The sequence below is a fragment of the Lissotriton helveticus genome, chromosome 9, assembly GCF_964261635.1.
Source record: "Lissotriton helveticus chromosome 9, aLisHel1.1, whole genome shotgun sequence".
Lineage (NCBI taxonomy): Eukaryota > Metazoa > Chordata > Amphibia > Caudata > Salamandridae > Lissotriton > Lissotriton helveticus.
The window spans coordinates 136,029,632-136,045,473 of NC_136070.1; the positions used below are offsets into that span (position 1 = coordinate 136,029,632).

General features: G+C 45.9%; 1 protein-coding gene across 1 annotated transcript in view; it reads left to right on the plus strand.

Moving 5' to 3' along the window:
- Positions 1-12,381: 12,381 nt before the first annotated feature.
- LOC144781025 (cytosolic phospholipase A2 delta-like) overlaps positions 12,382-15,842 on the plus strand; it is a 136,468-nt gene continuing 133,007 nt past the window's right edge. Inside the window, exon 1 of the mRNA XM_078659640.1 lies at positions 12,382-12,526. Within this exon, the coding sequence (XP_078515766.1) occupies positions 12,398-12,526 (129 nt within the window). The 5' untranslated portion in view covers positions 12,382-12,397. The remainder of the gene's footprint in view (positions 12,527-15,842) is intronic.

The window sequence follows — 15,842 nt, forward strand, 5'->3', positions numbered from 1 at the left end:
GTAATGTCTGGCGGAGTTGAATGTCTGTAGAGTGACTGTGGAACAGGTTGTGAGCGCGCGCAACCGGTGGAAATCTTAAGTTCAAGGAGAGCTTAAGTGGTTCGGGTGTATCGGACACCCAGAGTAATTGTCAACTAGTGTGAAGGGGGTCATGAGGTACCATTGATCACCCGAGAGACCGAGATAGGGGGAACGTAAGTGTGAGTGCGTGAGTAACGGACGCTGGTCGGAAGTTACTGTGTGTGTAAGTAACCTATCAGAGAGACGATAGACATCTCGTCAGTTGGGTTGACAATTACAGATAGACTGTGGACGTACAGTCGAGAGAAGTGACCGCTTGGTCGGAAGTAGTCATTTTTCAGTGTATGAATGGGACGCATGCATAACCGGGAGACGAGTTGAGAAAGGAGGGGTGCTGCTGCGAAGCGGAGAAAAGAGACGTCAGGTGGTGTCGCGCAGTGATTGGCTGACCGGAGAAAGACCGCGCTGTGATAGGCCAGCTAGCGAACACGTCATACAGGGTCGCGACGTGATTGGCCAACAGGAGAAAGACCGCGCTGTGATAGGCCAAGCTAGCAAAGCCGCGACAGGATTGGTGGATTGTCATCAGGAAGTAAACAGAGTAGCGAGGCTGGATTTTGTGCGCATAATTATGAAGTGCTTTAAATGGTTGAAAGCGATGTTTAAGAAAGAGAAGCGGGGATCGTATGAAGGGGAAGAAGCCCCGCCGGAGGGTACGCCAGCTCGTTATATGGCAGTAAATGTTGGGTTGCATACGATCCTTTGGATATCAGAGTGGAGTAAGATTACTGAAGGAAACGAGGAACTGACGTTCCCGAAGTACGGGACGTTCAGATTAGAGGTGTTACATCGATTGAAATCAGTCATGACCTCAAAGAGACCCTTGCCTAGACCAACCCAGTTTGAAGCCCTTGAAGCATGGCTTAGGGCAGCGCATGAAAGGAATATGAACAGACGACAAGAAAGGGTGAAACGCTCGGTAAGGGCAGTACAGGATGCCAGGTGGGATGCGGATGCTAAAAGATGGAGAGTGCATAATTTGGAAATAAATAAACTGTACCCAGTGTTAGAGGCGCCAGTAAATAAAAGCCCCCTAGAAGAAGATGATGAGAGCGAAACAGAGGACAGCCTGATAAACAGATTACTGACAGACAGGCCACCCCCGTATAATAGAGCAGGGGGAGAGGTCGAGAATACTGAAGGAGAAAAGGGGGGCATTGCAGGAGAGCATAGACCGCTTCCCAGTTCACAGTGGGATCCTGAGCCAAAGAAAGAGTTGTTCCAGCCTAGTCAGGTGCAACAGGTAGTCGGTAGGTTTGTGGTACAAAGAGCGCCGGAAACGGAAAGTGCCACATCCTACCCATTACCAGATGCACTACAGGTACCTGTTACCATAGGTCCTATAATATCGATATATGACCAAGAGAGAGCAAAAGGGGAAGAACGGAAGCGGAAAGACAGAGAAAGAGCAGAGCAGGCAAGGAGGAACGATACCACTAATTCCCCAAGTCAGATGCCGATACCCAGAGAGTGGAGTACCCCGATGCACACAGCAGGGGACCCAGGGGGAGATCCTGGGGGCCCCAGATGGCCAATGGATCTGAGGGGATCTGGACGAAAGTCCTTTCAAGAACTAAATGAGTACATGAAGCAGTGGGATGAGGCAGTGAAGGCTCAAAAGTGCATCAATGCTGCAGAAGCAGAAAGGGAAAGTCAGGACAGCAGAGCACGAACTCACTGCGGGGCTGGGGAGAGTAGCCCGGAGTGGGACTGTAGAGGGAGTAGGGGAGTCACCCATTGGGCCCGGAATGGAGGTAGAACAGACCTGGAAAACGGGGGCCCCGGGAGTGGAGGGGTGGCGTGCCCGATACTCAGTGAAGAGGAGAGGAGAGCACAAGAGTACAGAAACAGCTTTAAGTGTCCACACTGTGTGCCTGCCACCAGAGAACAGAATGGGAGTTGTGAGAGGTCGCACCATAGTCCCTGTGATGACAGAAATGAGCGCAGCCCAGGGAATATGGGGAACCAGGAAGGATCGTATCGGATACTGAGCGATACGAGGCAAAGGGAGTGTAGCGACCGGAGGGAAAATAACAGAGAGATGAGCGGTGAGAGGAGAGAAGAAGACGAGAGTGGGCAGAGAGAGAGTAGGGATAAAAGGCCCGTGTTCCATCACCTTCCAAGATCGGATGGCCGAGCATGGGACCTGGAGAGATGGGAGCGAGGGAGGCCACCCATTAACTCTCCCGAGCCCAAACGCAGAGCTCGAAGTTGGGATGGGAGGGAGACCAGTGAGCCTCCTTCGAAAGACATATTGCGAGCTGAGATAAAAGCCAAGAGACTTGATGTCTCCAGCTTAAGGTCAGATCTGGATGACATGGTAGATGGTACCCTGCCTTTAGAAAGAATGGAAATGTATGAACAGGATGAAATACTGTATATGGCAAAGGACATCACACGAAAGGCGAGAGCAGTCCATGAGAAGTTAGTCGAACTAGCAGGCAAATATATGGTGGACTTGTCAAGAACCAAAGCATTACAGGGTAACCACAGGCTACATTACTCAGATCGGGACCTAGATGAGAGGAGAACGATTGGGCTGAAAACACACATAAGGGAACTGATTACTGGAATAAGGACATGGAGGGCACTAGATAAATGGGAAGAGAGGTGGTCCAAGAAAGGGACCGGCAGAAGAAGCATGATTGGTATAACACCAGGACAGCAGGGAATAGAAGCTTACCCTTTGCGTGAAGTTGCCAATGGGAGCTATGTACATGTCCCTTGGAGTAGGGGAGATTTAGCTGCTTTTACCACATCTTTCCCCAAGTTACGAGAGAGCCCCGTGGAGTGGTACAAGCAAGTCGAGAGGTTTGTAAAGATCTCAAAAGTCCTATGGATAGATCTGAACACGCTGTTTGACATTGTAGTACCAGGAGATCTGTGGACAGCATGCAAGGTTAGCGCTGAGTGGCCCACAACGGAGCCAGAGAGAGATGCTAGGACTAATGGGCCGTCCGAGATCGTGATGGCAAAATTCGAGAGAGTGATGACTTGGCTGAAAGAAAAAGTGCCAATGCAAGACATAGATTGGGTCAGAATAGACAGAACGAGACAGGAACCCAAAGAGACAGTTCACGAATATTACGAGAGATTGCTGAAAGCGTTTAAACAGTATAGCGGTTTGGATGTAATGGATCCAAAGGATATAGGGCAATTTGTGTCCAAGTTCGTCCTGGGACTGAGACCGGATATTAGTTTAATGATTCAGCAACACTCGATTTGTTGGCAAAGTAGACCCCTAGATGAAATACTGAGATATGCTAGGTACTGCTGTGATGAGGTAGACTCCAAGGCTAAGAAACTAAAAGAGAAGCTGATGGTGGTACAATTGCAGACAGCCGGAAAGGGGGGACCGCAACAACAGCAGCAAGGGACAGGTACAGGAGGTAAGAAGCAGTACAGTCAGAACAAGGGTAATGAGGAGAGTACTACCTTTAGACCCAGAGTAGACATAGCTACCTTGAAGAAAACGACTAGGTGTCACCAGTGCAACGAGTTGGGGCATTGGAAACGCGAGTGCCCTTACAATGTGGAGATCGGAGAGCAAGAGATAGAGGAGGAAGAGGTCCAGAGCGCACCTATGAGAGGGGCGACGCCATACCAAGGAAAGGTGCTCAAAGGGGGGGGGGCTCCTCCCCGAGCCCAGTTCCCGCAACCTCCTCGAGTAGGGAGTATGGGTAAGACCTATAGACAAATGCCCCTGTTTGTGGAAGGTGAAGAATGCTATTATGTGGACCCATTAACCGGACAGAGAGTGGAAAGAGAAGACTGCACCCTTGGGGCAGCCTTAGAGGTAGATCAGAGGGGACCCTATGTGGAAGCAGAAGTAGCAGGGTGCCCTACGACATTTCTGGTGGACACAGGAGCCACTAGATCCACGATCAGATCAGCTGCAGTTCCAGACCTGCCCATGTCTGGAGAGACCATACAGGTGGTAGGGGTCGCAAACAGGAGAATAACCAGCCAATTGACAGAACCGGTACAGGTGAAAATAGGGAAGTACAGCGATGAGCACCAATTTGTGGTTTGCGATTCAAGCCCTGTGTGTCTGCTAGGAAGAGACCTGTTGTGCAAATTGAATTGTACTATATATTGTACACCCCAGGGAGTGGAGGTATTGACTAATGATGATGATGCAGATTTCAAAGTTGCAAACTCAAGAATATGTGTGGAGCTGTACCCTACTTTGACAGTAGACGAGCTTCCCTGGGATTTGAGAGAGACAGTGGCATCAGAGGTATGGGATTTCACTGGGGAAGAGATTGGATTGGTCAAAGGGGTGGACCCAGTGAAAATTGTAGTGAAACCGCATGCTGAGTTCCCAAGAACACCCCAGTATAAATTGACTCCAGAAACGATTGCAGGCATAAAACCCGTGATCGAGTCCATGATTAAACAGGGAATACTGAAAGAAATAGTGGGTAGTCCATGTAACTCCCCGATTATGGGTCTGCAGAAACCAAATGGGAAATTTCGGATGGTGCAGGACCTTCGAAAGATTAATAACATAGTCGTTTCATGTTGTCCAGTGGTGCCGAATCCATCAGTGATACTGTTTCAGATTCCATTCCAAGCTGAGTGGTTCACTGTGATCGATCTTTGTCAGGCTTTCTTTTCGATCCCTTTGGACGAAGATAGCCATTTTCTTTTCGCATTTAAGCTGGAAAATCGCGTCCTAACATGGTGTCGTATCCCTCAGGGGTATACAGAGAGTCCATCGATCTTTAACCAGCTTCTGAAGAAAAATCTTGAAAGTCTAGTGCTGCCCCAGAAGTCAGTTCTGGTCCAGTACATAGACGACCTCCTTGTGGCGTCAGACACAGAAGAAGCTTGCAGGGAAGACTCCATTGCTTTGTTAAATCACCTAGCTGCCAATGGGCATAAGGTATCCCCGGGAAAATTGCAGTACTGCCTGACAGAAGTGCAGTACTTGGGACACAGAATTGAGAAAGGCAAACGAAAAGTGTCACCAGATAGGATAGAGGCGATCATGAAAATGAATGCGCCTCAGACCCAGAGAGAGGTCAGGATGTTCCTAGGGATGGTGGGTTATTGCCGACAGTGGATCGTGAACTTTTCACTGAAAGCAAAACCTTTGCAAAAACTGACGCACAAGGAGGTGAGTGATCCGGTACCATGGGACAAAGACTGTTTGATGGCATTCTTACAGCTGAGAGAGGACCTGTGTCGTGCTCCGGCATTGGGAATGCCTGATTACAATAAACAATTCTTTCTTTACTGTTGTGAGAGAGAAGGTTGTGCGTTGTCTGTGTTGGTCCAAATCCATGGGAATGCCCGTAGACCAGTTGCTTATTTCTCGGCTACTTTAGACCCAGTAGCCGCAGCGTTGCCCGGATGTCTCAAATCCGTTGCTGCAACGGGTGTCAGCATTGAGAGATGTGAAAATATTGTTATGGGGCACCCGTTAGAGGTGTGCGTGCCACATTCTGTTGAACTGTTGATGACCAGGACCAAAACACAGCATCTGACCAATAGCAGGCTCACGCGCTATGAGCAAGTTATTCTTGCTGCAGAGAACGTGACCCTCAAGAGATGCTCTGTTTTGAACCCTGCTACCTTAATGCCACTTCCAAATGATATTGATGATGATGATGAATATACAGACCATGACTGTCTCGATGTGACTGAACTATGCACCAAACCCAGACCCGACATCGTAGATGAGCCACTGACGGACCCAGATGAAGTTTTCTTTGTCGATGGCTCATGTGTAAGAGACGAAGTTGGGCAGTTGAGAGCAGCTTATGCTGTTTGTACAATTGAAGGAGTTGTGGAAGCTGGGTGCCTGGAAGGAGTACACTCCGCTCAGGTAGCCGAGATTATTGCCCTAACACGTGCTTGCTTAGCAGGCAATCAAATTCGAGTCACCATCTACACCGACAGCCAATACGGGTTTGGGGTAGTTCATGATTACGGGCAGTTATGGTCTCAAAGAGGGTTCATGACTTCTTCAGGCTCTCCCATTCGCAATGGAGAGTTTGTGCGCCTGTTGTTAGAAGCATTGCAATGTCCAGCAAGTATCGCAGTTGTAAAGTGCATCGCACATACCAAAAATGAGGACTTTGTTTCAAAAGGCAATAGATATGCTGATGAAGTTGCGCGGTATTGCGCAGAACAAGGTTACTCTTTCACAGAGGTGGATGTGGGTGGAATAAATGTAAGAACTGAATTAGCCATGATACTGGAAACTGTTGATACTTGGGATGAATTGTCAACCATGCAAGAAAATGCTCCTGATTCTGAGAAAGAAACATGGGAAAAGGCAGGATGTGTAATGGGTGAGACTCATTTTTGGGTCTCAGCAGACGGCAGAGCAGTGTTGCCCAATGAGATGGTGAGTCCAATGGCTAGACTCATACATGGTCCAGTACACTTAGGGAGAGATGCTATGCTGAGAGTGTTTAGACAGACTTGGTACAATCCTAAGTTTAGAATAGCAGCAGAAGCAGTGTGCCAGCGTTGTGTGACCTGCCAGCAGCTGAATGTAGGGAAAAGAACACCAGTTGCACTAAGTCACATAGGAAGGTCTGGAGGTCCATTCAACAGAATGCAGATAGATTTCATTGAAATGCCAAGATGCAACCGCCTCCGCTATGTCCTGGTGGTTGTTTGTGTGTTCTCCAGATGGGTTGAGGCATACCCTACACGTAGGTGCGACACCCTCACAGTGGCTAAGTTACTGCTTAGAGAACTTATCCCTCGTTTCGGGGTGCCGGCCTTTTTGGAATCAGATAGGGGAACACATTTTAACAGCGAGCTTGTGAAGATGATTTGTGTTGCACTGAATATAGACCAAAAGCTCCATTGCAGTTACCGACCAGAAGCCTCAGGAATTGTGGAACAAATTAATGGCACGATCAAGTCCAGAATAGCGAAAGTTTGCTCCTCAACGACCCTGAGTTGGCCTGATGCCCTGCCATTGGTACTCATGAGCCTTCGTAGTACCCCAGACAGAAGAACAGGGTTGTCACCACATGAGGTGTTAATGGGGAGAGCAATGAGACTGCCATCTATTCCAGCTACTGCACTGTTAAATATCACAGATGATATGATCCTGGACTATTGTAAGGGGCTGTCTGACGCCATGCGTTCTGTGTCCCTTCAGGTGCAGGCTGCAGAGGTTCCAGCGTGCCAGGGCCCTTGCCATGACCTGTATCCTGGGGACTGGGTCCTGGTGAAGAAACATGTGAGAAGAAGCTGCTTGGATATTCGTTGGCGTGGGCCCTACCAGGTCATCCTGATCACAAGTACAGCTGTAAAGGTGGGAGGCCTGCCCAACTGGATACACGCGTCGCATACGAAAAGGGTTCCAGCACCTCTGGAAACAGCTCCTCTCTCGGATGGACGTCCAGCTGAGGACCAAGAAGCCATAGAGGGGGCTAGCCAAGCTGTAGAGGTGCCAGTGGAAGCAGGGAACGAGTCTGACCAAGCTGAGGACGGTCAGTACAACAGCGAAACAGAAGACGCTACAGAAGGAGAAGACAGCTGGGAGTACGAGTCTGACCCTGACAGGTCTGAAAGAGAGCGAGAACAGACCAGAAGGAGAAGGAGTAGAAGGGCACGTGGAGAAGCAAATTGGCCGCAAAGAAGAAGTTCTAGCCTGAGGTCAACTCCAGAAGCAACCCTTCCTCCGATATCAGAAGACTCAGACCCAGAAGAAGGTGCTCAGGGCGCTGAGGCACCGAACCGAAGGAGGTCAAGTAGAGTGCGTGTGCCTAACAGAAGATACTCCACACCTGAGTGGACATATCTGGCGACAAATGTCTGTGAAACCGGAGACAGGGAGGATCCGAGCGGTGGTGGTGTCCAGTTCTGAGCCCATTATCACCGTGGAAATACAACTGTTGGTACCCGGTGTCGAACAAGAAGGATCACTAACATTCGTGCTCCCCAGACCTCCCCGCCTCAGCAAGTTAAAACACATGTTTCTTACAGAATTGAAATTCCCCGACTTTGGTACCACGATAACAGCACATGAAGAGCATACTCTTCGCATGGAAATATTGAACTATGCTATTGAAGCTGCAACCACAAATCTAATAGTCGATTGTTAAAGGACTTTGTAAATAAAGCAAGCAGAAGAAAAGAAGATTACCTAGCGCCCAGGAAGCAGAGAATTTTAGGGAACCCCTTGAGTGGATGGAGAAGGGCTAGGGTTGTCTTTTTGAACTGTGAAAGGACTTTTTGCGAAAAAGGCTGTCAGCCTCCAGCTGTGTGGATTCTAAAGACAAAAAAGGATTGAAAGAGACTGTAAAGGAACGAGAGGAAAAGAACTTTTTTTGCAAAGAGAAAGGGAAAAGCTAGATTGTCTGACGAAATGGAGGCCGGCACCCCGAACCGCAGAGCTAAATGTATAATAGGTACACTAATAGTAGGAGTGATAATATTAATAGCTTTAGTGGTAACAATTTCTTATGTAAAGGGACATGAGGAAGAGGTAAAGGTAACTGATGCGAATTCTGTAGTAACACTTACACCCACTGTTGCAGGTGAGAAAAGGGAAAACACTCAAGAGAAAGCGTTATTGGCTGCAGAAGCCCGCAGGTTACATGTAGACGAGTCCCAAGGAGACTTTAGGTCAAATGCTTATGCTAAACTTTTGTATGAATACGTGGATGCCATGGAGGTTAAGGATTGCTACGTCTGCATGCAGTTGCCTGCGTCTGTAGATGAAGGAATTCGATATCATCACCTCCCTCTGACATATGGCATTACATGTAGCTTATTGCTTAGTATATTTTATGAGAGAGATAGTTTTGAATACTATTTCTCCAATTATGATTCTGTGTTGCCAGAAGTCCCGAATTATAAGCAGATGAATAAATGGGATTACTGGAAGAGTGAAGACAGATTGGCCAAATTCTTCATTCCTTGGATTACCTTAGATACTTCACATGCCCGTAGAAATAACCTGACATGTAAGGTGTCCGAAGTCGAGAAAAAGTTCATAGGGCAGGTGGATGATCGTTACAGGAGACAAAAGATTTTGAAAAAATCAGGACAAGGGAAATTAGATTGGACCGAGGAAGAGAAGTCACATAAGAGAAAGGGTAGTAGTGGTCCAATAGCTTTAGATAAAGCGCAGAAAGGAAAGTTATGTCTTCACCGAGCCAAAACGTATTATGAAAATGTATACGTGGGTGAAGTTGACTGTGAACATGCTTTTAATTTAGAGTACTACACTAAGGATTTCCTGAAGGGAATGCAAGTGATTCCAAATGTGTATTTTGTATGTGGAAGAAATGCTTACGTGAGACTACCTGACAACTGGTATGGATCATGTTACTTGGCAATTGTCTTCCCCAAAATATATCATGCACAAGACTTATTGATCATTGAGGGCCAGACATCATCGAGGGGAAGGAGGGATTTAGGCGATGCAGAAATGGTTGGAGATGTCTTTGGAGCTATGTTCCCTCTTTTGGGAATAATCCTTAATGATGTTAAAATTAGACGACTGGCAACAGTTGTCGACAGGTTGTCTGCCAGCACTGCTCAGTCCTTAATGCTGGTAGAAGGAGAGATGCAATCGATAAGGGCTATGGTTCTTCAAAATCGGCTTGCATTAGATGTCTTATTAGCAAAAGAGGGCGGAGTCTGTAAGGCTTTGAAGGTTCAGGAATGTTGCACTTACATTCCAGACCTTTCAAAACCCCTTGAGAAAGTTATTAAGAACATAACTAATATACACAAAGAGATCGAAGACTTGAGTAGAGAAAATGTCTGGGAAAAGGTGGGCCATGGAATGAGTACAGTTGGAGGGTGGTTTTCCACCTTAGGCAAAAGCTTTATTTGGTATATCCTAAAGCCTATCATCATAATATTGATCTGTGGGATAGTATTGTGGGGATTGGTGAGGGTATTCAAATGGTACAGAGCAAGAAGGTCAGAAAGGGCCCAAAGAGAACAGTTGCAGAGATTGGCTGCCATACAAGATAATCAGTACAGGAGCCTGAGAGCTCTGGAAGCGCAGAGAATGCCAGCAATAACTGCAGTTTAAATGTTAGTGATGACCCCGAGAGGTCATCAAAGGGGGGAACTGAGAGAGCGCAAACTGATATAAATATATGAGTACATCACACTTACCTATAGAGAGCATAATTCATGAAGAGAAATGCCATGAGTGCTAATAGTATCTGAAATTATATTCTAAATGTATAGCTAATATAGAGATTTAAGTAGAAGTGGAACTAATACAGAAATGCGTGACATTATATGATTTTATTAGACGTGATTATTTTGAATCTATGTCGTGTAGCTGTTAACATATAAGATGGTCTGTGGTAAAACGCAGAACGTGGTAGGCCTCAGGGCCAGAGCTGGAGCTAAAAGGGAAGGTGTTTCTTTTCACGACACAGATTGTTTAACGTTTTTGGTCATTGCATTAATGGGCCATGATTTAGAGTAATGTTTTCTAAATAATAGAATAAGAGTTTTAACATGCTTTAATTAGATGAAGAAATTGAATGCTATAATCATAATGTGAAATATTGTAGGCCTGAAATGTTTTAGCATTGATTTACACGTACATGTCTGGGCTGAGAAATGTTGCAAGCCTTTTTTAGAAGTCTATGAGAGTTGGGTTCTTGGCGGCAGATATCTGTCTGCAACAGGAAAGGGGGGATCCAATTATAAGTGAATGAATAGAGGTCTGTTCAGTAGACGGCCCAGACGTGGAGGAGGGTTCTGGAATGTTTAAGGGGTATCAGCGGGCCGGAGAAGAGACTGAGAAGCAAGGTCAACTCTAACGTCTGAGGCCCAATACAAAGCATCATGGAAAAAGCCTGAAGTTGCACCACGTGAGAGGCGTTTCGCAAGGGGCGTCTCAAATGTTGTTGACTATTTTGTATTAGGGACAGCACCCCTGGGTGGAGTTAGAGCAGAGACCTGAGGACCCTTTAGAGAGCGGATGGGTAGGCAGTGAGGGGTCATGACTGGAGAACTTTAGGTTTTCACCAAGAGACTTAGAGTGGGTGACTTCCCTTGGGGGTCATTCATTGCTGACACCTTTGTTAGGTTGGGATTTGGTTAAGTAGGGATACCATCTAGAACAGGGTAGGGACGCCTAACCTGTGTTTGTTTTCCTCCAACCTAAATGAAGGAGAGATATGCGTCTATGCTGATAGCTTTGCTATTTTTAGAACTTGTGTTAGTGATTTCTGTTGCTCGTCTGAGGGCTTTTCGAGAGCACATGTATGTAATTGGACCTGTGTATCTCGTGAATCTCATTCTGAGATGCTTGTATTTGCAGCTCATTATATCTTTACAATAAACTTTTGAAACCTAGAAGTTGTCCGTGATCTTTGAGAGTAGAGTCCTTTATTGGGTGAACTAACTTGCAGATAGGTGTACTGTTTCCTTCCAAGACAGGCAATAAAGGTTCAGTCGACCAGATCGAGGTTTGGATCAATAGATATAAGGTATCGATCAAAATCTCGCCCTTTCACTAGTGTTAGTGCGTGAGGGTTCTTTAGAAAACCTAATGGGTTTTCCTAGATACTTGAGAGAAGGGCCTTTTGACGCTCTGAATATTGGTAGCAAGCTTGTATTTGTAGGTTGAGCCAGTTTGACTGACTTGGTTGCCACATGCACAGGTGCATTGCTTTCCTGGCAACAGTGCAATTCCCCTCTTGAACCAGGCAGTGTTTTGCTGAGTGTGCATGAACCCAGAGATGTACCCACTGTCTTTTATCATTTATATTCACCACAAGTCTTCGTAAGGTGCCTCAGTGCCCACATGTGGTGTTGTCAGAGGTGATTCACTTCAGGAGTGAATTCATCTTTGTGGGTGTGTTTCTCAGCTGTCATCACAGGGACTTTCTTGAGACAGTAGTGTCTTCAGAATACACATCATCAGGTTCTTTATCTGCCAAGGCCACAGGGCAGGGCAGAGAGGAACGCCCTCATCTCTGTGACAGGGTGCCCGTCCGCCAAACTCGAAACCAGGCCCTTCAGACTTCTAACCTGTGTTTTGTGGGGCTGAATATCATTTGGTGTTTGTATCTTCGCATCAGACTCAATTTCACACTTATTTTCTTTTCAATCCAATGTTTGTTTTTCCTTCGTGTGTCCTGAAGCTGGTGAGCCTGGCAAAGCGCCTGCGTATTGAAACTCACAGCGCTGCCGTGTGGCACTAGTCTTCGTGGCACCCGGCCAAAGGGAGGGCGGAGCCAGGATGCGGCAGGGGTGATGCTGTCCTCGCGCCTCTTTAAAGTCCCTAATTAATGGAGGGGCGGGGCCTGGGATCAGTTTATAGGGCACGTGCCGTCAAACAGGACTTGAACTTCAGGTGATGAGCCGGGCGAGCGCGTGGACAGCCATGGCCCAGCAGCAGCAGCAGCGCGCGGTGCCCCCGCTCCCAGAGGACTTTCCCCTGCCTGGGCCGGTGACGAAGGGAGCCCTGTCCACCCACCCTTACCAGGTACACAACTACCGCATCACTTTATTACAAGAGGGGCTCACAACAGTGTGTAACTTATTGACGAGTACGGTCAAACATTTATTCTTTCTTTATGTTGTAGTGAAAAGGGATGGCGACCTTTTTCTTAGGCACAACCTTAAGTTTTTGGTGTTTTTTTCTGGGGATAATGTCTGCAGAGGCATTCTCGAGATTGTTGCTGAAACAACTGAAACTCGTAGGAGGCTGAAGAGGGTTATCGGAAAGACATGGGTGTCCAACGCCGGCCCAGGATGGCTGGGTTCAAGCCAGATGTTCAGGCCATTCACCAGATCAATGTACACGTGCCTAATGTCAATGAGAGTCATTTCCAAATTCAGTGATTGGCCTGAAGAACCAGGCCCAGACCAACTCTGCTCCAGTGACTACATTAAAATATGGAGACCCGTGTTCCGCTCCTTGTTTCGACACTTCACCAAAATGGTGTGCTTTTGATGGAAACCATGTTATAAATATATGTGTGATGTCACATGTAGCGACAACGGGAGAGCGTGCTGTCCATACTGCGTCGATGACATGCCCAACCCACAGCACCATACCCTGTAGATGCCGATGTTCCTAAAAATGTGCTCTGTAAATCGCGCTGTTGTTCTTGGCAACGGAGGCCGCTCTGTATAAAATACCTTTAAAGGCAGATAATACAGAGATCCAAAAACATGCCAGATGGTGGGAAGTTGAATTGGGCATAAGATCCGTCTTTCTTCTACCAAAAATCAGTTGTCTGGTAGGAGGCACGCAAGAGGCACACGTGATGCCATGTGATCAGTGCCTATGGAGCATGACGACCAGACCTCCTCATATGGACTTACTGGTGAGGATACATGTGTCTGTGTGAGCGCACATGCATACATGTGGCGGCTTGTCTGCCGTTACCTGGTACATTGTTTTTCTATCAGAAAAGTCAACAGTTCAGTATAATTTTAAGTGCTAAGACAAACTTCTTGTTTTTTAATTGTGTAATAGTTGGTGATATCACACATGGCAGGAGTGTCGCACATACGGCCAGGAGGACCGGATCCAGGTCAGAGTTTCAGGATAGCCACTCGCAATAAATTTGCAATCAGTCATTCTACATGGGATTAATTTACTCGGTAAATGCTAATCACAAAATATGGAATGGATCCAGTCTTCCATTGGGCACTCTGATGCATGTCATATACGTTGCTGATATTGTACTCAATGATTGTATTTGAGGGTCTTTTCTTTGGGCCCCTGCATTCCATTCCACTTTGTAGACTACCACACTCGACGCATCAGGCTTCACCCACTGTCCTTTTGCCCCAGCGTAGAACTGAACAACATTTCCTTGACATTCTCCATCTTCTTTACAGACCCCTGTCAGAGGTTAATTTGAAGGTAAACTGAGTGCAGGGGCCCCAGGTGCTCTTAGGAGCCACTGCAGGTGCTACTGAATGCTGAGGTTGCACAATACCACGGTGGTCTTTACTTGTGCCACCTCAGGCCTCTCTCTTCCACCACCCTGCACTTCCTTCCTTCCTCCTTTAGCAGGGTCTGTTCATCCTTGCTCTCTTCCGTTGTCATTGTTTGGAAATCTTAATCTTCCTCCGTCGTTCTCCCTCTCTCTCTTCTTAACTGTGTCAATGTCTGACGAGGAATACAAGTGCAGACCTCACACACGATTGGTGGTACCTACCACTTGCAACCACCATCACAAATTAAGCACTTTATTTTACTCCTGTTTTCTAAAGTTAGACAAACAATCTCATAGTCCCATTGAGTTGGGTAACAATAAACATCTATTCAGCGCATTGATACCCTTGGGTGATACATGTGCTCTACAAAAATATATGTTGTATTTATAGTCTGAAATTAATTCTCTCCCTGTCGTCGTGCTGACAACCCCTTCTCTTTTCTCTAACCTGCCCCACGCTTGTCCCTATCTCTCCTTATTTTCGTCAGTGTTTCCCCACCTTGCAGATTCTCCTAAACATCCTTAAATGTTGTGTTCTGTGTTGTGTTGTAGGGCTCAGTGTTATCTGTGATGTGGTGTGACACTGTGTTGTGTTGTTTTTGTTACGCTATGTGAATTTCCATAAATGTCCTCCCCAGGTGTCCTCCAGTAATGAATTGTTCATTCATACCCCCATGGGTGCTATTTAGGGATTGCTTCATGTTGCAACCCAAACATCCCCGCTGAAGCTACGCCCTTGCTCATCCCACCTGCGCCGGGTAGTTCTTCTTAAAACTCGTGATTATGGTCAAATACAACACAATGTCCCAATGGCCTGGAGTCCCTGCCCTTTGATCACCTACTTTAAATGTATTTTAACTGCACACACTCTTCCTCGTCTCTGCTACAGAAAGCCTTGATGGTAGAGTCGTCAAATCAAAGCAAGTGGGCAGGTCTCCATGTTTCTAGTCCTGGCCTTATATAAATCATGTTATCAAATGACTGACACTCTGTTGTACAACACCCTTGTCACAAATAGAGGATGGTGCACGGACAAATTAATAGGACCAGCCGAGCCAGAGCCCTGCCATGGGTCCGACTTAGCTCTCAGAGTCCAGCATGACTTGAGCTGTGAACATGTTTGGAATGTATCTTATTCAACAAACATAATGTAAAAATATGATACAATCTCTTCAAAATTCAAAAAAGTGTATTCCTTTACCATGTAGCAGTGTTGCACCTTAGTACATCCGATTATATCAATACCGACAAACATCTATTTAAAGTGAAAGTTTTTAGGGACATTCATGGCGCACCCCCCCCCCCCCACCTCACTGACCATGCCATTAATGAAGAAAGAGGCATGAGGCTAGTCAGTAGTCATCTAAACCCTAAACGTGGTCTGGCTTCTTATAGATGGAGCAATATAGTCTAATAAATAAGAAGTGCTTGTTCAGCACAGCTCATGAACTCAAGCATTTAAAATTATCTCTTAAGTGACAATAAAGAAAAAAGGAGGCTCTGTGAAAAAGAATATGTGCCTAGGATCACACAATTTGGAGAAGCAGGGAGTCTGTTATTGATTCCAAGCTATTTGGTTTCATATTTGGAATTCAGCCACCGGATAGATGTATCATATATACATATATATATATATATATATATATATATATATATATATATATATATATATATATATATATATATATATATATATATATATATATATATATATACACACATATATATATATATATATATATATATATATATATATATATATATATATATATAGATAGATATATATATATATATATATATATATATATATATATATATATATATATATATATATATATATATATATAT